Below are 27468 nucleotides of genomic sequence, written 5' to 3' on the forward strand. Positions count from 1 at the left end.
CACCACTTCCATCTTTTCCTCCTCTTTCTCTTTCTTCTCCTTCTCCTTCTTCTTGGCCTTTGCCGTGATGGAGAGAACAGCGGTGGACACCTGGCAGAGAGAGAGGGAGAGAGAGGAGAGAGAGAGAGGAGAGAGAGAGAGGAGAGTGAGAGGAGAGAGAGAGAGGGAAGATTGGTTGGGGGGGAGAAGGAGAGAGGAGGACATTAAGTGATAACAGGATGTAAAACCTCAGGCGCTCACGGCAATCACAGCTTTTTAAATGTATGAGACGAGTCAACCACAAAACACCCACGGCCTGTACATCTAGGTTGTGAAATGAGACTAGACTTGGGCGGAGAAGCCAGAATAACACATTTCCAGACTGGGAACATGATGAGATGTTAAAAAAAAATCGACATGGTGAGAAAAAAACACAAAGAAAACTACAAATGATTGCTCTCCAAAGATGACATTCTTACAGGCAATGATGTGGCAAGAAATAATAATGAAATGGGCCATTCGAGATAAGGTGAGCTCATTTCCTGTGGGTGACTCACCTTCTCCTTTTCTTTCTCCTTGGGCACCTCCAGAGCAGGGGGGTAAGCGAAGGTGGAGGGTTTGCAGTTGGAGCGATACTGGACCTTCGGCATCTGGGATAAGAAGGAGTGTGTTCAAATCAACTCCATCCTAACTCCGTACGGACACACAGGACCAAGTCAGAAAAATGGTATTGCTGGATCTGAGCTCCGGGTCGATACGGTTCCTGAATATGTGAGTAGTTACATTGCAGTCTTTGAAAAGCCCCAAATAGTTTGATGTAGAAATATGCACATCAAGTCCGTCATTCACTCATATACACATCTGACAGGGACAATCCATCAACGTTTATATTTCTAGTTAGCCATACACAACAGTGTTCTCTCTCTCTCTCTCTCTCTCCCTCTCTCGCCCTCACCCTCTCTCTCTCTCTCTCCCTCTCTCTCTCTCCCTCTCTCCCGGCCCAGCACCTGTCACAGAAAGCCCGTTGTTTTTTTGCCACATCATAAGTCACTTCCTTTCAGCGCATGGTACAGGTTCTACTCGAGTATCAACATCCTAGTACCTCTCTGGCGACCGTAGCGGTGATTTCACCTAGTGATGACACTGAAGGCTGGCAGTGCGGTGAGGACATAGTATTTATGGGAGCTGCCAGACAACATGTTCTCTGTGGCAGGAAGCCAGTGGCTGGGAGAACGGCCGGCGCTCTGAGGCCGGCCAGCTGCTGAGACCAGAACAGGTGATGGCTGAGGGGAGGGGGGGGGGGGGTTCGCCCTCAGTGGCTCCTCTCGGGAGTCCGGGATTGGATCAGGAGGGGTCCAACAGACGGGAGGGTGCCACACACACACACACACACCGATCAACACCTCCCTGAGTGGCAGGTGCTTTTCCGTTGGAGGACAAGGACAAGTAATTCCCTCAAATGTCAGCCGAAGACCCCTGACGCCCAGGGGGCTGAGACCGTACCTTCAGGTCCTTGTTGAGTCCGATGATGGCGGTGGGGGTGAACGCCAGGGACAGGAAGTGGGAGAGGGGGAACCAGAACCAGAACTGGGTGAAGACCAGCAGGCCCACCACCGACGGCATGTGGGTGTGGCCCGTCCGCGACTGCAGGGAGATGGTCACGTTACGTCCGCCTGGAAAACACAGAGGAGGGGGGGGAGAGAAATTCATAAGTAGTTCAGACAGCTAATGTGAGGAGTTGCACCTCACTTCTCCAGCAACATGGGGTCCCTCTGTCATTCATTACGAAGGTTTGACGGCCACCGCCAAAAAAAGAAGTGAAAATTCCCTTGCATTAATGTCGTCCTCCATTTTTCTGCACCTATAATCTTATCATGCAACGGTGGTGTTAGCCAGCCAGAGACTGGGCACAGAGCCGTTAGATAACTCATGTCATGCTAATAAAGCTTGTTTGAATTAGGGGGAAGTTTGACCGTGAACGAGCCTCCGCACGCCTCACAGAGAGGGCCGCCCGGCTGACTGGAGCGCGCCCGGTTTCTCCTAATCCCACGCCAAGGACCAGGCCAGAGATTCCATTAGTCATCATCTATGACCTCTTCACTTAACGCGATTAGGGAGAGAAGGAGCAAAAGTCACAGAGACAATGATCTGGTACAACTAGTAAGAGAAAAGAGCCTTTTCATATCCTGTGTGTGTGTGTGTGTGTGTGATGGGTTGATGGGTTCGAGGGCTGGGGAGGAGAGGTACCAGGAGAAGAACAGCCGTCCCTGGCCCTCCAGCGGGTGAGCTGAGGTTGGAGGAAGTGAAAGCAGAGAGGAGGGGAGTGTCTGGGACAGAGGAAGCAGGGGTGAGTGTGTGTCAGACCAGGGAGGTCCATCTCCCTGCAAAAGTACTCTGGAAAAACTCCCTCAACACAAGAGTTACAAGGGAGCAACCCTTCCACCGAATGCCATTGCACCGAAAACCAAGGCGACTGGTTCTGTGAAATCAACAGACAAGAGGTTAAATCACTGGCCCCATCCTCGAATGCACCCGGCTCAGTTTTCTGGGGTCATTCAAGTGATATCTAGTGGGTCACTTGAGTCTATTTTCAATACATCAATCTGCCTCTTAACATCCTCAACCAATGGATTTAGTGGTCACCATGATTTACAGCTCCTACTAGTAGCACCACAATAGTCTCTTAAAAATGTGAGAAGAGTTGAGAGCAGTGTGCACTTTACTGAGGGGTAGGAGTAAAGTGCACCCCGTCTGTTTTTGTCAGTGCAATTTTCATTCTTGGGGAGGGGCTTCGTTTCCCAAAGCACATACAGTACAGTAGGTGTCAAATAACTACATCAACAACCATTTGTTGTGGAGGTCCCGACATCCCAGGACACCAGTGTAGTGAAAGAGAAGCCTACGGGATTCAAACGCCTACTTGCAAGGCACTGCACAAGATACAACTTAAATAGATATGTTGCATATCTGAAAGAGCAGCAGCATGGAACGACTTCGTATGCAAGGCTGGAATTCAAAGCCAAGGGTTCCTGCAGCGTTAGAATGGGATAGAGAGGGAGCAGGCATGTGGTGGTGGTGTGAGAAAGAGAGAGGAGAAAGAGAGAGAGAGAGAGAGAGAGAGAGAGAGAGAGAGAGTTAGTGAGTGAGTGAGAGAGAACTGCTTGCCTGGGTCTAAATCCTGAGAAATGAGCCCAGAGATCATGAAACTGAGCCGTAATGGCTTCCGCCTGTCACATCTAATACAATTACCCACAATTACCCACGGCCCCAGAGCCGCGACCGTTCGTAACTCAACCCTGGAGCAGCACAGATAACCACGCCCTCTTATCTGAAATCAAACCCTTCACTCCAGTGAAACTGTGAACAATTTACGGTTTGTAAATTCAGACGTTGGCTGATTGCGAACAGTTAAGACTTGTCTCTCCAGATTATGCCTGGTACACAACGTGTGCGTGTGTGTGTGTGGGGGGGGGGGCAGATGGGTTTGAGATTTTGTTAAAGGAAGGAGAGAGGTCAAGTCTGCTATGCGCTTTATGACCCAGCATTGGGATCTTGTCTGGGCGGTTCTCTCAGAGAGAAGTGCCACTGAAAAGAAATATCAGCAGAAAAAACACAAACACCACTGGTGGGGTGGAGGGGTAAGATACTGTACACCTCCTTCTAGAGAGGATAAAACACGCACGCACGCACGCACGCACGCACGCACGCACGCACACACTTTATTGTGATTTACCCCTTGTGTTACCAGAGTGTCATAACGGACTAAATATCTCACAAATGAGAGAACGCTTTGCCTTCATTTTCGGTAAAACACAGCACCTGGTTGTGTATAGCGCACGCACACACACACGCGCACACACGTTTAGGCGCAGTAGGGGACCTGCTGGTTTCGCTCTAGGTAATAAACAAGCTCCAATGTTAATACTGAAGAATGTGTTTTTAGGCTATGCCTATAAACATCTGTGTGTGTGCCTCTGTGTATGTGTGTGTGTGTGTGTGTGTGTGTGTCTGTCAAGCTCTTGATGTGATGATGTGCAGTACCCTGGGACCCCACATAAACACAAAGCATGGTTGTGGGTACACACACACACACACACACACGGTAATCACACGCGCACACACACAGTAATCACAGAGAGCAGCTGAGCCATGTGGCTGGGCTCAGAACAGGCCCGCCAGGCACTAATGCACCTTAGCATGATCTGTTCCAGAGGGCAGAAAGAAAACACATGGGTGGCCAGCCATAGAGGTGTGTGTGTGAGAGAGTGTGTGTGTGTGTGTGTGTGTGTGTGTGTGTGTTTGTGTGTGGGGGGGTATGTGTGTGTGTGAGTGTGGCAGTGGGAAAGGGGTAAAAAAAGAAAAGACAACACCAAAAACACAGAAGTCTAGTAGTGAACATACATCTTGAAAGACACACTAACATAGAACATGAAAGACAAACACGCGGATGGTCGTCGTCACCCGGAGAGACACTGACCTGCGTCGAGGATGCCCTGGGCCAGGATGGCCCCGAACTTGGCCATGACATCATCGTGCTTGTCGTTGATGACCTTGGAGTACAGCTGCCTGAACTGGTTCACCTGCGGCACGGGGAGGAAGGACATCAGAACCGCCAGACTGTCTTGGACAGACACGACACACATCACTGGACTCATGTCCGCGCTGGCCTAGGCAGACCAGGACACGCCGACCCCTCCGGTCGGCCAAACACAGCGGAGGACTGGGGGGCTGGTGTGTCATCATCCCCACTGAGTCGGTGAGCCAATAATAAACCTTGTTTTCGAGCTCAGCTGAGCTTGTTAAATTAGCTAGTGTTTACTATGCTAACAAAATCATGTTTGCACGCCAATTTGTCTCCATGTGAGCTCAGTTGGCCGTTTAAGTGCGTTCATACGGGCAACATTGAGGTTTGCAAAACATCGCTAAATTGTTTTGCGTTTGTAATGCTAATTTATATTGGACTCCGCGCGTCACGCAGGCTCAGAACGAATCGAGCCGATGCTGACGACAGCCGCGCGGTGCGTCTACTCCCGTCTTTGCGCCCGTGGGAGGGGAAAAAATAAAGTTTTTCTCGGCAGGCGGCCACCTGCGCATTGGTTCTGGTGTTTCGTGGCGAGTCCTGGCCTTAATGGCTCTGAGTACTGCACGACACTTGGACGTCTGGGCTAACCCGGCGCTGTGGCAGATTAAGACTTGCGTGCCGCGCGTCTGGGACTGACATGGAGCCCGGTACCTGCTCAGTCCTTTTTCCCTTCACACTCTTTAGGATCAGGATTAAACTCGTTCATGGCCGCCACTTCTGGAGGGAGGTAACGGCTCATTCCACGTCTCTCTTTTCCAGACGCCCTTTCATGTTCCCCCGCCTTCATTTCACACAGAGAAGCTTGGCAGAGGAGAGTGCTGTGGCTGCCAGCTACACTGAGCTGGAGTCAGGGGAATCAGATGGCAAAAGAATTACTAGCCACCCGGTATGGTGACAAAGTAAAAATGGTTGTATGGCTACTGATACTGTTAATACTTCAATGTGTTGTAACATAGAACCTAACCAGAGGGCTATTCTAATATGTCTCTTTGATAGATGAAGTGACCCACTTGTGAGCAAATACGACCTAGGGAACTCGATTTAACACAACTCCACCGAATCTCCTTCCTGTTCAAAAGCACTTGGAAACCTCAGCGTAGCTTAGCATAAAAAAAAAGCCTTCCGCAAATTAATGACAGCTCGGCTTCAAACATTTAACACTCATGCAAGGAAATAACCGAGAAAGTGGGTGTTTGTGAGAAAAGGCGAGTGGACTGTTTATATTGGTGCATATACCGTGTGTGTGCGCGTGTCTGGCCGTGAAGCGGAACGTGCTGAGAAACATTCCAGGTGTCAGGCAGCCGTTAACAGAACGACAGTGTGGACATTGTGTTCATAAACAACCTGCGTGTCTGAGCCGCGACAACGCGGACAAACATAATTCTGCCGCCACGCAACTTTCATCGGCCGCGACATTATAAGACACTACGCAAAACCAAGAGCTGGAAATTGAACAGGCTGGTCTTCGAGCAAACACAGACGCCGAATGTCTCCGGTTTTAAAAGGGCACCTCTTGCACAATCGCCCCTAGCGATGCCACCCTGAGCACAGAGCCCCTGGTTGCACAGAGGGGAGACCAGACCAGAGCAGCAGTCTGGGAAATGGTGTCTGAGCATTCGTAAATGAGTGTGCCAAAGCTTGTTGCGCACAGTAGAGGGAGAGAGATGGAGAGTGGGTAGTTCTCTGTCCTCCCCTCCAATTCTCATTATTCCCTTGAAGCTCTTCAACACCACTTTGCCTCGCTCGGTCTTTCCCACAGTGCTTTCTCTGTTCTCGTTTTCTCCCTGTTTAACCTCTGAACACGGAGGCGAGGGGGCGCAGGTATCACCAGAGTGGCTGATGGGAGATGTGCCTGATGGCTTTTACTAACGAACCATGGATAACTTAATGACCGTTCTAAGGGTTACAAGGCTGAGGCACCTCAAAAATGTGTTCTGCCTAAGATTCAAAACAGTCATTTAATTATGTTTGCTATTATGTTTGACAATACAAAACCCAAGTCCCCAAAAATAGTTGTATGCCCATTTTTACATTGGAAAAAAGCCAGTGTCACTTCTCGTTCTTTTTTAATGTATATCTCAACAGTACATTATTTTTTATACTGCATTTGACTTGATTCTTATCTTTAATTTAATGTGTTTTATCTTCCATCTTATTTTCCTGCTTTTTGTTTATTGTACGTCTATTTTTATGTGAAGCACACTATCTGTTGTAAAGCACTTTGTGCTGCATTTATTTGTATGAAACGTGCTATACAAATAAAGTGTATTATTATTATTATTATTATTAGTGTTCACTTGTGACTGAGCTGTCCCACTCACCTTGGGGCAGGTGACCTCAGTCTGCTGGATCATGATGAGGGCGGAGGCGATGAGGGCGCCCTGCCTCACGTAGTTCACTGGGTCGTTAGTCATGGGCTCTAGCAGGTTGATGGCCTCCTGTAGAGGGGAGAGAAGGGGGCAACGATGTTGATGGGGATAAATAAGCAATAGGCTAAACACGAACACTGGCCATCCGTCCCATCTCTGTACTTCACAAACAGCTTTGCCACACTGAAGGGAAACTTGAGTACCATTTGCTTTAGATGGGCCATCTCAACCAGCCTCTTGAAGGTGAAGAGGGCTCTGAGGGGTAAACCGAGTGAACGCAGCAGCCGCCTCAGAGCAATGTTTGGACCTAAGCTTCACTGGTATTAAGACTAAAAGCACTTTGGGATGGTGCCAGCCTATCTGCCTGGCACTGGGATTCTAAGGAACTGGGAGGGTTGAGTCAGGGAGAGCCTCAACAGACTTTTGATAAACACCACGGTAGAGAAACTATCCTCTAATATGTTTTCGTGTCAAGCAGACGAGTCAAAATGTTTAGAATACAAAATAATTATAGAATACCTTTCTTAAACGTAAATTAGTTAATGTTAAGCTTCTTTTATCTTAATATCTTAAATTAGTACAAATTTCAGTTCGCTGGTGTTATTAGGAAACCCAACTAGGGCCACCCCTCCCCTCTCCTCTTGCCCCCTATGCCTCCTCAGACCGCCTCCCTCCTCATCCTCATCTCTCCTTCTACCCGGTCTGCCTCTCTCTCTCTCCTCTCCTCCCTCCTTTCCGCTCTGCTCCCCGGCCAACTCTGGTAACGACTGTAACCCAACACCGCCCGGCCTACGGAGGAGAGAAACAAGCGGCCTCCATGGCGACATGGAGAGGAGAGAATCGCTCCACGGCTTGTTTCGGGGGGGGGCCGCTGCGACACATCGGAGTGTTTGCACTGACACCATGAGGATATTAAGTGGCACGTTTAATTCGGTGGCATGCGTTGACACAGAACACGGTGTCGAGGAGACTGTATTACTGTACTGTGTACCACCTGTTTCTCAGGCTCAGAAAAAATGGCTTTGCAAAATATTCCCTGAGATCACATCAAATGTCAAACACGTTAAGGATAATAGGACACTAATGGCAGGCCTCATCATCGGATAATAGGACACTAATGGCAGGCCTCATCTTCCTTTTTGAGCTCAAACATTTTGACGTTTCTCTAGATCTGGACTGTTGGCATGTTCAGGTCCAGCTCATTTTCCTAGCAACCCATTAGATGCAAAACAGCTTTGCACACGGATATTCACGACGGCGCAGAAACGTCCACGTTGACGGATGGGGTGTGTGAAAAGGCGGTCTAACTCTAAACAGCCTTCCCCTGCAGTTTCCCTTTTGGGCAGCGCAGGAGCGCCAACGAGAGCAGTAATAACACCAGGAGAAGCCCTCTCCAAACCTCCAGGTGTGCTGTGTAAATGATGGCAGGGCTGCAGCGTTTCCACTTAACGCGTGACCCACTTCTCGAACCTCAACATCATGGTTCCTCTCCCTGGAGTCCGGGGGCTCCTGTGCTGAGGGCCTGGCTGCGGACGAGGGCTGCGGTGCGGCCGGCGGTGCCAGTCCGGCCCGGCCCAGAACATTTCCCCCTGGGCTCGATCCACAGCTGCTAATGGGCCGTGACTCTGCTTGGACTGGGCCGCACCTGAGTGATCAGCCCACATCATTAATCCGTTCTGGGTCTGGCGACGGACGGTCTCTGGCGACGGCCTCCTCTTCCCTTTGCTTCTTTCAATACGCCAGACCGCAATGTGCCGGTCTCACCACAAGGGTACAGCTCCGTAATGATATGCCAACTTGAACCGCCGAAACAGCAATCCCAACTCAATGTTCCTTTTGTCCTCAAAATGTGCCTCATTTTCACTGATTTCATGTCAGATTTTGAAATAATAATTTACTTGACAGACAGACTTGTGTCTCAAACGCTGTGACATAGCCCTTCATTCACAGTGACATGGTGACTTCATTCAGGTCCATTTGCTCTGACGGGAAAACTGACAGCTGTTGCTTGGCAACCAGGGCAGTTCTTAGGGGTGGCAAATCTGCTCTAGCTTGGTTCAGATAAGCTTTATGAAAGGACTAATCTCCCAGGTTTAAAGGAACCCTTTGCACAGCAATGACAGCATACTGTAGGTCATCGCTGCATCACTTTCATCTCTCCAAGGGACCATAAAGGGGGACTGAACAAAGAAACATGCAGTTTCAGCACCGATGATGTATGCCGATTGGATGACCTAAAAGAGGTGAGCAGGGAAAGGCTATTCTTTCCAGGGGTTCAACATGCAGCAATTATCATAGGAGCACAATGGTGCAAGGCCCTTGGGTCAACGGACTACGCCTTCGATGCACAAAATGGGTCAAAAGTGACCCCACAGTTTTTTATTTTCTATATCATTGCAATACATTAATTTCATCATTCAGCATTCCAGGTGTTCCTCAATGAATCTGTTTTAGATCATCACAAAGCCTTATTTTAATTTTCCCGTTCTTATTTTTTGAATAAAAATAAAAATTGATGTAGTAATATAAACTATTTTTGTTCATAAAGAATGATTTGTGGTAATCAAACAAGATATTTAATGAACTGGAATATTAAATGATGAAATAAATTGATTTTAAAACGTATATAACAAAGAAACACTCAGCCATGCATGAAATAACAATAACGCTTTTGACCCATGTTGTGCATTAGAAGGGGTTTGCATAGTTTGTGCATTAAAGGGTTAAAGTCTAGACCATCCAGCTCTGGGATCCCCAGTAAACCGGCCATCTCCTCCTATGCTAGATCCCATCAGAGCCCCCTGGGCGCTAACCTGTCTGTGCCTCTCCCTGAGTTCCAGTAGTGGCTGTAGCCACTAATCCCGCAGGGCTGCCCACACAGCCGCGCTGCTCTGTTCATCTGCCAGAGACTGACGGCGGCGTGATGCACCGTAGTGGGGCAGCTGTCTCGTTAGCGCACGCTGGTACCTGGCGTCGTAGCCTTGAATTCTTCTTTTGAGGGAATGGTGGCTTGTTCATGCGGGGATAACAGTTTTCTTTTAAAGGGCTATAATAAGACAGAAACAGTGGCAGCCTGGAGAGGAGCCGCCCGCCGGGGAAGGAGCCCGTCCTCCCAGGCTAGGTAGGCGGAGTTCAGAGAGCTAGAAAGATGAAGCAGTAGTGGGGGGGCGGAGGGGGGTCTCACCTTGTTGCCCGTCCCAGCGCAACAGATGCCCAGGGCCATGGCAGCTCCACAGCGTACATGGGGGTTGTAGCTCTCAGACAGGAGGGACACCACGCTGGGGCACTGCTCTGGGGTTCTGGGAAGCACATGGGAGAAGGAGAGATGGAGAAGAGAGACATGGTTATTCACCGATGAACAACACCAGATCAGGCGGTTGACCGGGCGTCCCCGGAAGCGCGCCGCACGGCCACAGCTGGAGCTCCGCGTTGGACGTTTGGGACGGGCGAGCTTGGGATGGGCACATGCGGGGTGTGAACCAGGGACAGTGACTTACTGGTCTGACGCCTCGCCAAATCGTTATGTGCGTTCTCTGGGGGTCGCTGTAGAACATGGAAGAGGGAAAATCCTGTGCCTGACCATTTTGCTAGTTTAAATCTTTGGTTTGGGGTATAGCCTTCATGTGTCTGGCCTCCGTGAAGGCTGAGCAAAGTCTATCAAGATACAACGGGGAAGCTTACAGCTTCATTCCTCACCAACGGGGGAGGCGGGGGGCAAATAATATCCGTTAGTCAAAACTATCACTGGTACAGTCTGCATGTCGTACTGCCCTCGTGATGAAGAGAACATTCTGGAACACTTGTCCAGCCTCCTACCAGTGCCTCCCGGGATCTTGTGTTTCGCGTGGAGATTCCAGGCCTCTTCCTTTCCCACCTCACTTTTTCCTGGCTTCCACCAGAGCCCCAGTCTCAGTCTCACTGTGCGGACCCTCCTCGCATGTTCTTTCACATGATTCTAATACCCTTCACAAATTCTCCCAAGCCCAGGCAGCTGTGTCAAGATGGCTTCTTTAAACAATTTACACAAGGTGATTATGACTGCTCCCCATCTCATCCCTCAATCCCAGCACCCTCCCTGAACGGGGGAGGGGGGTGGGGCTCGCGGGTAGGGGTGGTAGTGTGGGGGGTGAGAACAGAGGGTGGCCTGCAGGAGTTGAGCTTGAATTTGGGACCTCTATAAGCCACGTCTTCACAAAGATGTACAAAGTGACTACAGAGGTAAGGGCCAATTTGCCATTTAGCGTTTGAGATGTGAAGCACATTTAATGAGGTCTACACTAACAGAAGTCAGGGCTCCAGACTAACATGTTACACTGATGGCAGTGCTACGTTTTCAGTAAGTGGGAGTAGCACATCCTTTGGTTGCACAAAAAGTGTGTGATCGCCCATTGTCTATGGATGAACCAGGTAGGGATGCACCGATTGCAAAATTCTGGGCCGATGCCAATGTTTAAAATAACAATCTGGCCGATGGCCAATGTTTATTTTATTAGATTTTTATTCCCCCTTTTGTGCCAGGGAAACAAAGAAATTAAGCTTTTGGTTCCAAAACGCCAATTTTGATTTCACTTTAATTTGAAAGCAAACTACACGTGCGTTTGCAGCGTTACGTCACGGATCTTCTCCGAATCTGCAGCTGGGTAGGCTACGTTTTGCAACAAAAAAAGCCATAATTGTTGCGACATAACATCGGCCACTACCATCGGTGAATGTCATTTTATTTGCCGTTCAGTCAACAAGGCCAACATCGGCCGATGCCGATGTTCGGCCGATGCATCGGTGCATCCCTAGAACCAGGTGCTAATACTTTCCCTGGCATCAAAGTCAGGACTCCAAACCCCTCAATGCTGATTGTATTAAGGTCCTCCACGGTGTCTGTGTGGAGAGATAAGATATCTGATGTCTGATTTGATCCTCTTTTCCTACATTACTGCGTGAGAGACGAAAGAAGAAGAAATGCCGCCGGCGGGCAGCTCAAAAGGAGGATACTGAATGATCAAACAAAATCGGCCAACTGTTTGACCATGATATTTACAATTATTTTTATTAAAAAAGCAGCACTGCCACCATTTTGTTTAGTGGTGGTGGACAGATTTACAGTGGCAAATGCCGCCAAATTGGTGGCAGTCTGGAGCCCTGAGGACTGAAGTGGTACTGGTGAGTGAGCAACTCGATTTTTGCTCTTCTCTCAGATTAGGGTTAAGACCCAAGGAGAACATCAAGCAATGAGACACTTTGGAAAAGGAGCAGCTAAATAGCACAAGGTCGTCATTCATACGAGGTCATTCATCTAATCACAGTTGAGGATCGTAAAAGAGAGGACGTGGTGCGGTGGGAAAATCTAGCCAGAGAAAGAGGTTCCCTCCAAGGCAGTGAAGTAACTTGAAAAGTTGTGTCCCTCTCAAATGACTACAATGTGTGTGATACTATCAGCATTGGAAATTTATTACCACATATCCCAGCGTAATGTCTTTACTTGAGGCGTGTTCTCACAGGCAGAGACATGTCCCTCCCCCTACTTGTAATCGAGGGGGAGAAAACAACTGACAGCACAGATGAGGTAGCCTGAGCTACGGTACATCCAGCCATATCCGTCTCGCCCTGAGCTACAGTATATTCAGCGTGTCATCCGTCTCGCCTCTGCTGTCAAAGATTGTTGATAAGAGCAACACTGGCCGGTCCCGTGAAGGTTGCACCGTCTGTAGAGATTATCATGAAAGGTCTGGTTCCCTGTAACGGTCAAGAGTCCATCGGTCGGCTTTTAATAGCAATTCATCCGAGAAACGATAGGTGGTAAACCAATTCCCTATAAAAAATAAAAAACCTAGCATCATTGGCGACAAATCCCTGTGCATGACTCCCTGTTGCCACTAACTCACAAACATCACGCCAACTCCCCCAGAAACATGAGGCTTTGCTGCAATTGAAGAGGTAATTTCTGTTCCGACGAGAGAGAAAAACCTCACTGGTTTGAGAAACTGAAGATGCCAGGAGTGAAAGAAGATAAGTGACAAATCTCTCTAGGCTTAGGAGAATGAAGTACCTATATTTTGCAGGACATTAAATGTTAAATAGTATTTTTTTTAGGGTTGTGCTAGGGCCATAGTTGAGACCATATAGCTGTCATATAACTGACATGTTGAAAATAACTGAGTGAGTGAAAACTTAAATAGCCGAAGTTATGATCCAAAGTTGCTCGGTCTCCATTTAACGCCCAATTCAAACCCCCATCTACCCACAACCAAAAACAAACAAGCTGGAAATATACCAATTTATATGAGGCTAATCCTTCATCAGAGTAGAATCTCGAGCTGTAATTAGATGCTAAATTAACCAACAGGGTTAATTTCAGTGTACAGTAAATAAAGTCCAGAAGGTCCTGTGCTAATAAATGGCTAAGCCTCCCAAGGACTCATCCAGTCCCTCCATGAACGCAGCGGCGCGCTCTCTCAGCCTGAGACCCGCTGGCCTGTCTGGAATGATCAGCTCATCTCAGAGAAGCATGGCTTCATTTGATCACACACCGCAATCACTGGGAGATCCGGATCACCTTTCAATTTCTCCAACAGGGATATAAGATGCTATTCTGGTAGTCAGATGATAACCACAAATCTATTCTTAGATGAAGCCCTGCTTATGAAGGGAGGGAGGCATGTGTGTAGCTACAGACGGGTCTGTGGTTACTGTCGTCAGGTATTGTATATGAGGTCTCGATGGCTGAACCAAAAATTCTTCATATAAATGCATGCCGCATATCAAGTGCATTAAATGTCCATATCCCAAGTAGAAAGTTTTGTCCATAGGATTCTTTTCTTAAGACTTCGTAAACGGAGATGAGCTGAAATACTCCAGGAGTTCGCAGCGCCCTCTCTCCAAGTGTATGTCAGTGTGTGAGCGCCTCACATACATCATGTCTTCAGAGGACAGCTGATGCCAAGACAAGAACACAAAGACCAAAGTTATGGCAGAATAACAAAATAATAAGGCTGATCAAATCAGTAGTGTATTTAGTACACAAGGATCTAATTGATAAGGAAAGCAAGCCAGGTAGCAGATTATTACGGTTCTGCCTCATCACATTACCTACCGACTGTAAATCAGTCATGACAAGCATCTGGACAGTGTTGTAAAGAGGAAGCTGTGCAGCTCCTTCCTCCAGGACATGTCAAAAATGGCGACAAATTACAGGTGAAAAAGCCGTGCTAAAATATGACCGCTGGTACTTTCTCAATATATATACAAAAAATGACCCATCTGGTCAGTTACAAGCATTCAAGTAATGTTAAGTTCCAGTCGCTGCAGAGGTTGGTGCAGAGCAGATGTCTAGGAGCGCTAGCACTTCCCTTAGCAACTACTTTACATCACAGAATCAGGAACAACAACCTCACAGAGAGGCTGGGGGGGGGGTCTCTGTCCTTTCTCCTAACTAAAAGCCAATCTTTCCGACACGACCCCAGGGAGGGCAGTCTTTTACACCAGCTGTCACAAATTAGAGCCCTATCAAGAGCTTTCATCAATCCCATGTCTGAGAGAAACAAGACAGTCCTGAGGATGAGGTACTGAAGTCAGAAGCCACACACTGTAGACAGAGGGAGTGAGCTCATGAAATACTTCTCCATATCTGGACTCTGACAGCCGAGACGAATTAGGAGAGTTTCAGATGTGCAAGATGTTCTTTACAGATGGACAGAGGGCATCGGCGTCCAGGGAAGGAGAAGAGCAGGGACTCTGCCTCAAAGAGGAGAAGAGAAGAGCAGGGACCCTGCCTCAAAGAGGAGAAGAGAAGAGCAGGGACCCTGCCTCAAAGAGGAGAAGAGAAGAGCAGGGACCCTGCCTCAAAGAGGAGAAGAGAAGAGCAGGGACCCTGCCTCAAAGAGGAGAAGAGAAGAGCAGGGACCCTGCCTCAAAGAAGAGAGGAGGAGAGGAAGACCAGCGTCCAGGGAGGGAGAAGAGCAGGGACCCTGCCTCAAAGAGGAGAGGAAGACCAGCGTTCAGGGCCAGCACAGTCCCAAGATCACAATACATCTGCTCCACTTTAAGAGCTTTTTCATCTTTGAAAAGCCAGACGATAAGAGAAGTGGAAGCACATTACATTTAGACAGGTGGCGTGTAATAAAACCTAGACAAAAATCTTTTTCTTAAGTACAAAATGATAGCACTCATCCTACAATTTTCTAAAAACCTGTATCAGGATGAAAGCGAGCACATGATGAATCCATCTTAAAGAAATGCAAATGCGGTGTCAGAGGGATATGGGGGAGAGGTGTGGAGCAGCGTTTAGTCTACAGCAGCACTACCACTCCCCGCCCCCATCCCAGATCCCTCATCTCCACCAGAGGAGAGAACAGAAAGTGACAAATATAAACAGTAGGTCGGCTGTGTTGAAGGAAATTACCTCCCAGAATCTCTGGCGCACGGCCAGCCAAAAGACATTCATCTGTTTTCTCCTGAGCCTGACTCACGGGCTGGGAGGGGGAGAGCTCGGGCGAGCTAGAGTGCAAGTCCACCAGAGAGCTACGAGTGGAGAGAGAGGGAGGCGGCGTGAGGGAGAGAGAGGCGGCGTGAGGGAGCGAGAGGGGGCAGACCTCTAGAAGTTTGAAACCTGTGATCGTTGTAGGTGATGCGCATCCAGATCGTGGGGTTCTTCCAACACACAAGGACAAAGGAAATTCCTGAGCATGGAATGCGCCAATGTGAGATATTAGGCTTTTTTTCCCCTCAAGGGGAGGACTGTCTGTGACATTTTGTTATTTTGGAGGGGTACACATATAAAACGCTAGAGGATGTAGGAAAAAAGGCAGAGACTGACTAGCCGGCTGAGGAATGAAGTTGAAGCTGATGAGCTGCACAGTTCATCCTACACACACAAGAGTGAGGAATTGGCAGCTCTGAAAGCAATGCCAGTGAACCTCACAAGGACAAACTAAAGGACGGCACAAGTGCTGCTGCCTCAAGAGACGGTAAGATACCCTACCTACCTAACCATTTGTTCATCATTCTGAAATGGCAAAACACAAATTGATCACTTTTCCATAATTAGTTCCACACTTCAGTTAAGTAGTCTACAATTTATACCAAATTCTACAATTAATGTTACCCATGTATTTTGGGGGGAAATTTTTAACTATTTATTTCTACAACAGCATTAGTTCAGAAGTCTAATCTTTACAATACATACAGTAGAACCATTAATTGCTGTGGACAACTAATAAAAACAACCATGTAAACGAGGTTATTACGCTCAATGAGTCAGCAGCTTGAGCTGGTTGCAAAGAGGCAAAAGGAGGGTGAAATCCTTTCTCTCAATTTAAGACTTATGAGGACAATTTTACGGGTATAAATTACATCAGAAATAAAATAATGCCTTTCCATTAACTTCTGTTCAAGTATAACAAGGTTAAAACCTAATTTTCCCTTCAATGTACAACACAACACTATGGTAAATTAACCAAAAATATAATGTGTCTTAAGCTAATAATCTCTGATACAAAATAACCATCACATTTTGTGAAGAATCTTAGGTGCATTAATTTTAAAAAAAACTTCCAAACATTGATTTCAAATCGCCATCTGCAATATAGCAGTGCACAGTACAGCATGCAAACTGTGCTTACAGCTGATAGCCACTTCCTTGTTAATTACTTGTCCATGGTCTGAGAATATCCCACATAATTTTTAATCAGTAAAACCATTACGACTTCAAAGAGGGGACAATGCCCCTGGAAAAACATAACTGTCACTTTTGTTTTCTTTGACCTTTTACTAGATACTGATCGTTTTAGGGGGAGTATACAGAACCAGAAGATATTGTCGCCTGGAAAACCAATCAGAGGCCTCCATTTACTTTTTTTGTGGAAGTACAACCTGCGCTTGGATTACTGCTGGAGAGGATCCCCGTTTAACTAGGCTGGGTCTGTTAGCCTTGGAGCGTTTTTGGGACCGCGGGGCGGTTCTTATGGGCTGCGTGGTACGCCAGAGATGAAAGGCTGCGTGTGCCAGCGCTGAGCGGCCATACCTGCCCCGCTCCCCCCCAGTGACCATGCTGACCAAGCCTCCGGAGACAGCCAGAGCAGAGCCCCGACCCGCGCCCAGGCCCGCCGCCCCCTCCACCGCAGCATGTCCCAGCCAGAGGCGGCACCGCTGGTGCCCGGCGGCCCAGGGCCCGGGCAGGGGACCGGGACCGAGCTACGCTGGGCAGCCCTGCTCATCGTCATGGTCATCATCCCCACCATCGGGGGCAACATCCTGGTCATCCTGGCCGTGTCTCTGGAAAGGAAGCTGCAGAACGCTACCAACTACTTCCTGATGTCACTGGCGATGGCCGACCTGCTGGTGGGGGTCCTGGTGATGCCCATCGCCCTGGTCACTGTGCTCTACAGTAAGTACACCACACCAGGATGACCGCCGGCACATATGGCCCGGCCACCATTACAGAGTATATCTTATCTCAGTTAATGTACCAGAAGGCAAATGCGCGTGGTAAGAATTTAAATTAGTAATTTAGTAGACTCTTTTATCCAAAGCGACTTGCATTTACCGTAGGAAGTCAGTGTACAACTCAACAGAACTCACAAGTGCATCTCCTTTCGAAACAAGTGACTAAGAGCATAATCTAGTGCTGAAGGCAAAGTGCAAGAATAGCAAACTAAAAATACAATAAGTGCTTAAGAGGGAGGATCCTGGTAGTACTTCATGAAGAGGTGCGTTTTGAACCTGCGGTGAAACATGGCCAGCGACTCTGCAGAAAAAGACTACCCATGTGATGGCAGGAAAAGGCATTCATTGTTTATTAACTGTATATACAACAACCACCGAGCAAAAATATGTGGGCAGATATGATAGATGATGGGTGGACGACTTTAAAATAGAACGCAAGCGGAGGTCATGTTGAATCGCAGCCAGCCCAGCTATAAACAGATTATAGCAGATGAAAAATAAGATAGTGGACCATAAACAGCCTATTTCCGTGGGCTGTGCAATCACAGTAGTGGCACGGCCATGTCAGATCCAAAATAATCACGATGATCCTGCTCGCTTTTCTACCCATGAACGACTTACAAGCCCTGAACAAACAAACATGGCCTCCTCTGTCATATGCTCCTCCGCTCAGGGCAGCAGGGGTGGGGGTTCCGGGGGGGCGGGGATCGAGAGACAGAACAAACCGAAAACATTTGCTTTTGATTCCAGAGTGATGTAGCTGTACAAATACAGCTGTGCTTCAAAGTGCAGAATTAAACATATGTCCTCCCCTCCGCTCCCCTCCCTCCGTCTGCCTGACGGCGGGGGCTTCTTTGACGCCGGAGCTTCTGCCAAGACGTTACTTCTCATCAGTTCTGTTGAAGCCCACGGGCCGTGACACGACACGACACTGTCCCCCCTCCAACCTCGTATGTGCGTGGAAGGAATCTAATCTGGAGGCTTGCTTTCACAAAACAAACCACTTTCTTTTGCATAAGAACCATGTGTGGCGTGCGAAAAAAGCACGCACGAGGCAAGTTGGGAAAGCGACTTCCTTCAATCGCATCTTAACGCTCTCCATCGGCGCAGGAGCAGGAAGACGGGGATGAACGGGGTCAGGGTCAGATTCTCACGCCTATCAGGCTACACATCGATCCCGGGGTCGTTAAGCCGCTCCTCGTTGTGATTCCGGAAACCGTAAGCTGACAGATTGCGTCTCAAAAAGAGTTGAGGGATGGTCATGACTACGGTGTACACTAAAGAACCGACAGGTGGTTTGGTCAGAGGACTAGGCCTGTGTTTCGGAGAGCGGAAAGTGGGACTGCATGTGTACGTTCAGGCAGAGATCTTTGTATGGGTCTATTCCTCCCTCTCAGAGACGTGGAAGGGCAGCTGTCCGTCCTCTGGACTCGCTGGATGTAGAGCACAGAGCACAGTGGTGCGGAGAGATGGTGAGCAGGTCATGAACACACACAAACAGTGTTGACTGCTTCACGCCGTGCCTTTAGAGCCAGCCGGTGGGGAAGGTCCATTAAGGCCAGACTGGGTTCAGAACAGGCTGCGCAGTCAAACAACAGGAGAGGAGCTGAATGCAAGCATCCACATACCACCTGAAATTGACCAGTAGGACAGGAGGGAGAAGTAGTACATTTGGCCGGTATCAACACCTTGTGGGGAAATACTTTATTTATTTATTTTTTTAAAGGGGGAAAAAAAACAGGTAGCGAATTTTCACCTCTTCAATTTCCAATATTACTAGGAGGATGCCATCTGCACTAGAGAAATGGTTCTCAATAACTCCTCCACTTTCCGCTGTGTCTGCCTGAAGAAAGGCGTTTCGCTAATCATAACAAACATGACCTCAAACATTCAATATTTATGAGCAGGTGAACCTAATCATATTTAGACAGGCCGCCAAACGAAAGCTTTCACAAAGGCAGGTCTAACTAGGCGTACACTCGCTGTCTATAAGAGCTGTTCATGATCCCCAAGTCTTTTTCCACATCTGCTGGGCAGATGAATATAAGGCTTACAGTCAACACCTTAAAAAATTAAATGGTTCCACTGTTTAAAAGGTGAGCTGTGTATACCGACTAGGTGTAAACCGAAATATACCACTGGAGAAATCCGGGGTGACCATAGAGAAGCATTAAGCAAAGTTATTTGAAAGATTTGGGCAGGGAGGTGCTAGACCTAGTGCCATGTTTGCGAGTCAGCGCCACAAAAATTGTTTATGTTGAGGGCAGAGAGAAATATTTAGTTCAATATATTTGAGCCTTGGCGCAACTGGGGCACAAAACCTGGCAGTGTAGCATCTGTTCACCATCCATGCCGGAGTTAGAATAAAGATCTCTGTCCCAGCCATCATAATTTAACCAGGTGAGGACAGAACATTCTTGCTAGTATCACAGTGGAGAGTCACTTGCCGGTATCATGCCGACCATTCCTGCCAGCCCAGTATGAGCAGTCTCCATCTGTTTCAGCGGGAGGTCAAACAGTTACACTGTTCTGTTGACCAGTGCTCACCATCTACAACACAGCCCGTTTCAAGTTTCTCCTCTCTACCATCACATCTCGGAGAGTTCCTACACCTTCCATAAAGACTAGACCAATTGTGACAAGCTACATTTTGATAAGATTTTGATTGAGGTGACAGAGAGAGAAATTCCCATGTAAAGTATGGAGTCCCTTCACAACTGTCTTCTTATATAATCAGTGCGCCTGGTGGACATCAATAGACCAGTTCAGAGCGCTTACATGTTGGTATTTGCTGGAACAGGATATCATCTAGAATAAGCAATAACAATAATTATCACGAAGACAACAATAAACTTCAGTAGAACAGCCATTCCAGCTTTGCTTTTGTTGGAATCCAAACCAGACCTCTATATTGAAATTGTGAGCTCACCCTTAATTTGAGCTCTGTAGCTCAGTTTTACCCAATACTCTTCTAAGTCAAGATAGACATTGTAGCGGGTCCACTCCAATGACTTCACAGGTCTAAGAGAAAAAGCTTTGAATGGACACCTGTCTAGCCTTGACAACACGAGGCCTTCCACTGATCCTCGACCAGCAGACAGCGCACGAGCTGTGTGTATAAACTAATCACACATAATCTCACTCCTTTAGAAAGGAAGAAAAAAGTTAGATATTCTTTGCCCACATGAAGTAGACACAGATGACAGCAATTACAAAGGGCCCACAAAAATATACTCTCAGAAAGTACCCATCACAGTTTATTTAAATATCAGACTGAAAATATTTCTAAAATGAAAAATAAGGGGAAAAGGGAAGTGGTACTCCGCCTCATACTAAACCAACACTTGTGCATGTTAGAAATGCTGTGCCACACAATTGAGATGATCATACTAAGACCCATTGAAAAATACTTTTACCATGTTTACCATGAGTTCAATCTTAAGTATCAAATGCAAAGGGAATTTTAACACATAGGCGCATGATGCGAGGATAATCTAGTCTGGCCATGTCCTTTCACTTCATTATTCAGTCTGAACAAGCTCCCATTGCAGCCGTTTCAGAGATGGGTATTGCCTAAGAGGGAGTCCTCAGCAATTAGCTCATCCCCCAACCCAGGGGTCTGCAACCTGCAGATCTCTAGCCCCTCTCTAGTGGTTCCCTGGCTCTGACAAAAAATATATGGAACTTAATATATTACTATCAAATACATGTATTTATTACTCAAATAAATGGTCGAGTTGGCATTCAACTTAAAGTCGCACAAAAACGGACGTTTGAGATCATCCAACTTCCGTAGTTTGACATATTTCCGACGCAAACAGGCTATGAGGGTGGGACATAATGTTTAGAGGAATTTGATTGGAACATTGACAAGTGGACGGGTTTTAAGAACTTTAGACAAATTCGATAGAAGGATAGCGTTGACTGACGGGTGGATGTCGTAAGATTATTGGTCAAAGATCTAAGCTACCTGTTGTGGTTGTGCACGTGACCTACCGTTTTCCAGGAAGTAAGAAATTATATACTTTGATATAAGATTACAACATAAGTATAATTTTGATTTTTTTTTGGCATACATCGTTGAATAGGTGAACACTATGACCAATTATGTGAACCAAAATGGGACAGAATGCTTTTTTCATTTCAGTGCGACTTAAACTAACTAGCTTGATAGCAGCTAGCCTCGTGAGACCATCCTAATTTCGCAAGCTCACATTCCGTTTCTCTCGCAAATCAGTCTGGATACTACTAGTCTCCATAGAGATCAGTTTGTGGCAGATCAGAAAACGATCTCGCCAATCAGCGTTGGTTCTGAGGAATTTGAAACACAAACATCAACGCTGGGCGGGTTTAGGTGTGACGACAGCAAGGAGCTGTTAGCGTGTGATAGATGTTTCATCCAATCACCTGCCAAGTATTTTTTGAAAGTGCCTGCCCTTTCCCAAACAGTTTCCAATTGAGAGTTCCCAGATGGTTAAGCGAAGCAAACCATCTGGCGCGTCAGGTTAGATAGAAACAGACTGCATAGAAAGTAGTGTTTGACACTCAAAATTTCCCCTCTGGACCTCCAGACCCCCTAACCCCTTAATGTGTCCCGCCTGGGTGCGTACCACCAAGCCTGAAAAACAATCTAAGGGGAAACATTGCCCTCATTCTAAAGCTCAATTATGTTTTGCGGCTCCAGTCAGATTTTGTATTCTTTTGATAGTAAAGGTTACCGACCCCTGCCCTAACCAATCACAATGCAAAAAACAAAACACAAACAAACACGACACTGATTGGCCTGGGAGGAATTCAACTGAGAAAACACTGGACTAGAGCCTTTCAATACCCTGAACTGCACTTTCAAAAATTCAAGTGGGCATGCGATCCAGGGGCTTGAACCAGGCTACAACTAATCTGAAAATTGTTAAAAACTAGAGAGATTCTGAACCTTGCACAAAATGTATCTTGTATAATGTTAATGTGCAACTAGACAAATTGCATCACTGGTACCCAATATAAACATTTCTGGAGAGAGGGGACTTGAATACCTCCACATCAAGAGCAGCGAGCTTTCAGTTCCATACACAATCATAAGAAAAGCCTCTTTTTCCAGTAAATTCATTCTACATGGAAATAAACAAAACGACATCCAACATGAGAGCTGGTTCTAATCTGTCACTATTGAAGCGCGGCGTAGCACGTACAACAACACAAGCGAATGGCGAATGTTAGGATGAGGATATGACTGCATGTGCATCGGACAATTTTCTGTCATATTATGTTGCTCTGTTATCTGCTTACTTCTCTTGAACCCCCCCCTCCTCAGATTCTGGGTGGCCTCTCCCCGACTTCCTGTGCCCCATATGGCTCTTCCTGGATGTCCTATTTTCCACAGCATCCATCATGCACCTGTGTGCCATCTCACTGGACCGCTACATCGCCATCAAGAAGCCCATCCAGCACAGCCAGTACAAGTCTCGTGCCAAGGCTATGGCCAAAATAGCCCTGGTTTGGCTCATATCCATTGGTGAGCACATGACTGCACAGAATGGTCCGTTTTTCATGAGGTTCTGAGCAGGTTGCAAAACTTAAGGGAAAGTTTGAGAGATTTGTAATGCTATTGCTCTTCAGTTTCTCGACATGTGATCGGTAGCAGACCTGGTTTACGCAGTCAGAATAAAAGCAGGATGCAATAAAATCGGAAACTATATAAACATTCACAACTGCAGTGAGGGCTCGAGGTCTCAAACGACCCAGAGAACCATCTTGAGATTTAGACAAGTAGAAAACGAGAGTAAGGTTTAAGAATTTGGGAGTGTTGCTCCCATTTCACATCACTGCCCAAGTAAAAGTACAGATAACCGCAGTTTAAAACAAATGAAGAAATGTAACAGATCACAAACTTGTTCGAGAGGCAGGGTAGTTATCTGTTAAGATAACGCAAGAAAACGCTAGAAAACAGGAAGGGTGAGCTAGATTTACTTACCTTGATCAAATCTAATGGGTGAGTCATGCAAGCAGCAGAGTAAGCTAAATTTAGAAAACCCAACCAATCCAAAAAATATAGGTCGACGCCCAGGCAAGTAGGCCATCTGTGGAGGCCTTGTGAGACCATCCTGATCTAGTGAGCTCACATTCCATTTCTCTCTGCAGATAAGTCTGACCCATTATGGCACCAACGCGCTGGTCGAACTCGGACAACGGTGGGCACGCCAGCCCCCCTCCAGTAGCCTGCATATCTCTCCTCAAGATTAAACATTCACGATTCCTTTATTTGTCACATGCAGCCTAATGTCCAGTCACAGTGAAATGTTGCTGCCGGCTCCAAGGTTATGGTCATTACAGATGAAACTCTAATACTCAATTTACAAATGACAATAACCATTTCTATACAGTATGTAGATAAGATCAGATAAGTAGGGTACCTCTTTTGTCAACTGCTAGCATTGACAGCTGTGTAGGCTATATAGCCTACATTTTTGTAGACTGTAGGCTTTTATATTGTATTCTATCACGTTGACATTTTGCACTGTTCTGCCTTGCTATGTTTATGCACCAAGGCAAATTCCTTGTAGTAGGAGGCCTACTTGGCTGAATAAAAATCAGATTTTGCTAGCCTCGATGGATTAGAAATGCAGTCCTTTGACTTGCTAACGCACCTGACACAACCCCACCCAAACCATTATGCTATCGAAAAGCTGGCGAGTGGTGTGCGCGAATGACTAGTATTCATTCAGAGAAGTGACATCTGCGCACGACCCTGTAGTTGCATATCCTTATATGGGGCTGGCGGGGAGTTTACCTATGCTAATTCATGTGAGCGGCCACAAGCTTTGAACTTGAGAAACCATGAGATTAGCAGGCAGGTGCGAACTCTTCCGGCGGTTTACGAACACGTCGTGAATCAGACTGGAGCTTTCCTTAGAAACGTTCTTAGGAAGAAATTTAAGAACAGAACTTAAGATATTGGTGAATGAGGCCCAATGTAATCAGAAAATAATCACCTAACATTGGGGGATGTCCAAAGTGATCTGTGGAGAGAAGCTGAATGTGAGCTCGCGAGATCAGGATGGTCTCAAGGCTACATCTGTGGTACCTTGAAATGATTGGATGAAAAATGCCCTACCCCAACTTTAAAGTCGCACAGAAACAGACGTTTGAGATCGTCTAACTTCCGTAGTTTGACGTATTTCCGGCGCAAACAAGCTATGAGGGTGGGACATAATGTTTAGAGGAATTTGATTGGAACATTGACAAGTGGATGAGTTTTAAGAACTTTAAACAGATTTGATAGAAGGATAGCGTTGATTGACGGGTGCATGTCGTAAGATTATTGGCCTAAAATCTAAGGTACCTGTTTTTGTAATTGCACGTGACCTACTGTTTTCCAGGAAGAAAGAAATATACTTTGATATAAGATTACAGCAAAAGTAGAATTTTGTAATTTCTTTGGCATACATCGTTGAATAGGTGAACACTATGACCAATTATGTGAACCAAAATGGGACAGAATGCTTTTTTCATTTCTGTGCGACTTTACCAAGGATTCATGAACAGCAATCTATTTTCCCATAACAATGCAGGGGGATGATTAAAACTAACAATCAATTTTCGAACCACAAATACAAAGAGATGAGGTTACTAGGGCATTTGATTTTTTAAAGGAATAGCAGATCTCCCTGATTATTGCCGCTACTTCAACTTCAACAGTAATTAATTTTCTCAAATGAAGTGGCTGAACCACTGAAATGCTCAAGAACCTTGGAAGCTTTCATAGCAGGACATTTAAGAGTGCAAAGTGATTCATCTCACTGATGAGTCTATGGGTGTGTGTGACAGTCCAAAAAGTCCAAAAAGATTTGAGAAATAAACATCTTTGTTTTATATTCCCATTTTTTTATTACTTCAGGGTCCTCTGCCCTAGTCTTCTCGGTAATGACTCACTGCAGTGAACCCTCACTTTATAAGTACACTGGTTTGCTTTTAATGATCTGTTATCCATTATATTATCTTTCCAGTAGGAAATGAAATGAAACACCCTTGAGCTTAACATGGTCAACCCAGGAGGGTTCTCTGGACAGGAGCCTGGGAGACTGGTGTGAAAACGAGGGATGTGCGTTACTCATTTTTCACGGTTGATTAATCAGTGGGTGGGTGGTAGGGATGTAACAATATATCGTGCCACAATATATCGCGATACAGAAACGTCACAATACGTATTGTCAAGGTGAAAACAATATCGTGATACGTTTATTGTATATCAGTGAACGCTGGCTACACAACACTGGTAACAAACACGTCTTTTGTCTAGGCCTATCCATGATATTACAACTAAATTCACAAAGTGTAGTGGAGTAGAGATGTGGAGAAATGCACTATTGGTGTGAACAGCAGCGCTACTGCAACGCTTCACACCTGCCCTTAGTGTATCGTATCGTATTGTTATCGTCAACCCAATATTGTGTATCGTATCGTGAGATTAGTGTATCGTTAAACCCCTAGTGGGTGGTATGAGCGATTAATCGATTAATTGTTTTTTGCCGACATTCGTAACAATTTGATTCCAACATTTTAAGACTATAAGAATATAAAAACGTAAGACCAAAATGGCATCGATTTTAACGCTGTAATTTACCCCCCAATCCAATCAATACAGCCGCTCCCCCGCTCCCCCCCAACAAACCAATAAACGAACGAATAAATAAATAAACATGCCATCGAAAACATTACCCCTCACCCTGTGCTGTCGCTGGAGTGGAGGTAATAATAAAAATGCAAAAACGATGGCAGCGCAACAGTGGCCAGTGCAGAACACTAGGCTTTTGGAACATATTCAGAAAAAACCTTGTAGAGAGTGGGGTATTTCTATAAAATGATCACCTAATATAAAACTGTGATGCTTTGACTAACCACTCCCCTCTTTTTCACAGGCATAGCAATCCCGATTCCCATCAAAGGCCTGGGAAATCTTCCCTACAACGCCACCTTCAACAGCAACCACACCTGCCTACTGAAACCAGACAGCTTCAGAGAATTCATCATGTTTGGCTCCCTGGCTGCCTTTTTCATCCCCTTAACCATCATGATGGTCATCTACCTGCTCACCATCCAGGTGTTACGCAAAAAAGTCTGCCTGCTTAGGTCAAAGGTCACGCAGCGCTTCAGTCGCCCTGCCGTCTCTACAGTCTTCCAGAGGGAGCAGCCTGAGCCGCCCACGGCCACTTCACCAGCTGATAAACTGGCCATGGTGGAGGGGCTGAGAAGAGACAAAACGCAGGGGAATCCCACCGCCATCGCCAACCCCTTCACGGGCGACGACATGCCCATCCGCCGCATGTCCACCATGGGCACCATGGGCAAGAAGTCCATGCAGAACCTCAGCAACGAGCAGCGTGCCTCCAAGGTACTGGGCATAGTCTTCCTCCTGTTCGTGGTCATGTGGTGCCCCTTCTTCATCACCAACGTCACCTCGGTGCTATGCGCCAGCTGCGACGTCAACGTGATAAGCCGCCTCATGGAGATCTTTGTGTGGGTGGGCTACGTGTCGTCGGGCATCAACCCCCTGGTCTACACCCTGTTCAACAAGACATTCCGCCAGGCCTTCACGCGCTACATCACCTGTGACTACAGTAGCGGCGCCACTACCGTACCGGACAGACACGCCGAGGAGCCGCATGGGGGACGGAGCTTGACGCGGCTCTCTTTCCGCTCGTCTGTGGCGGAGAACTCAAAGCTGTTCATGAAGCGCGGCATGAAGAACGGCATCGGGCCGGTGAGCTACCAGAGCCCGCTGAGGCGGCGGCAGGCGCCCGCGCAGTCCTCCGGCGGCGTGCTCCTCGACACGCTGCTCCTGACCGAGAACGAGGACTGCAAACCCGAGGAACACGTCAGCTATGTCTAGGGCTTCCGGGAAGCGGAGTCATCTGTGAGGAGCTATCGACGGTTTCACACAAAGTTCCAGAGAGGGGCACGAGCTCTGCTAGAGGGTCTGGAAGAAAGAGCACAAGAGTTGAGAATGCTATGTGCTCTCCCCCGTTGGACAACAAGCATCACATCCCTGGAGTATGTTTGTGCTGTACGAGCCAAAACACACATTATACACTGAAGGGAAAAATA

General features: G+C 47.0%; 2 protein-coding genes across 3 annotated transcripts in view; one reads left to right on the forward strand and one right to left on the reverse strand.

Moving 5' to 3' along the window:
* The window catches only part of psmd1 (proteasome 26S subunit, non-ATPase 1), a gene marked incomplete at its 5' end in the record, with an annotated part of 41770 nt that overhangs the window by 3448 nt on the left and 10854 nt on the right, over positions 1-27468 (reverse strand). For both annotated transcript variants that reach the window (XM_084436332.1, XM_084436331.1), the window contains 6 exons: positions 4-90; positions 537-629; positions 1483-1652; positions 4457-4559; positions 6883-6999; positions 10115-10229. In XM_084436332.1, coding sequence (XP_084292458.1) covers positions 4-90; positions 537-629; positions 1483-1652; positions 4457-4559; positions 6883-6999; positions 10115-10229 — 685 coding nt within the window. The remainder of the gene's footprint in view (positions 1-3; positions 91-536; positions 630-1482; positions 1653-4456; positions 4560-6882; positions 7000-10114; positions 10230-27468) is intronic.
* Positions 17047-27253, forward strand: htr2b (5-hydroxytryptamine (serotonin) receptor 2B, G protein-coupled; the record flags this gene model as incomplete). The annotated part of the gene is made up of 3 exons (XM_084461728.1): positions 17047-17308; positions 22679-22879; positions 26283-27253. The coding sequence occupies 3 exons, from the start codon at positions 17047-17049 to the stop codon at positions 27251-27253; spliced, it is 1434 nt and encodes a 477-aa protein (XP_084317854.1).

The sequence above is a fragment of the Borostomias antarcticus genome (assembly GCF_949987555.1).
Source record: "Borostomias antarcticus genome assembly, chromosome: 3".
NCBI classification, from domain to species: Eukaryota; Metazoa; Chordata; class Actinopteri; order Stomiiformes; family Stomiidae; genus Borostomias; species Borostomias antarcticus.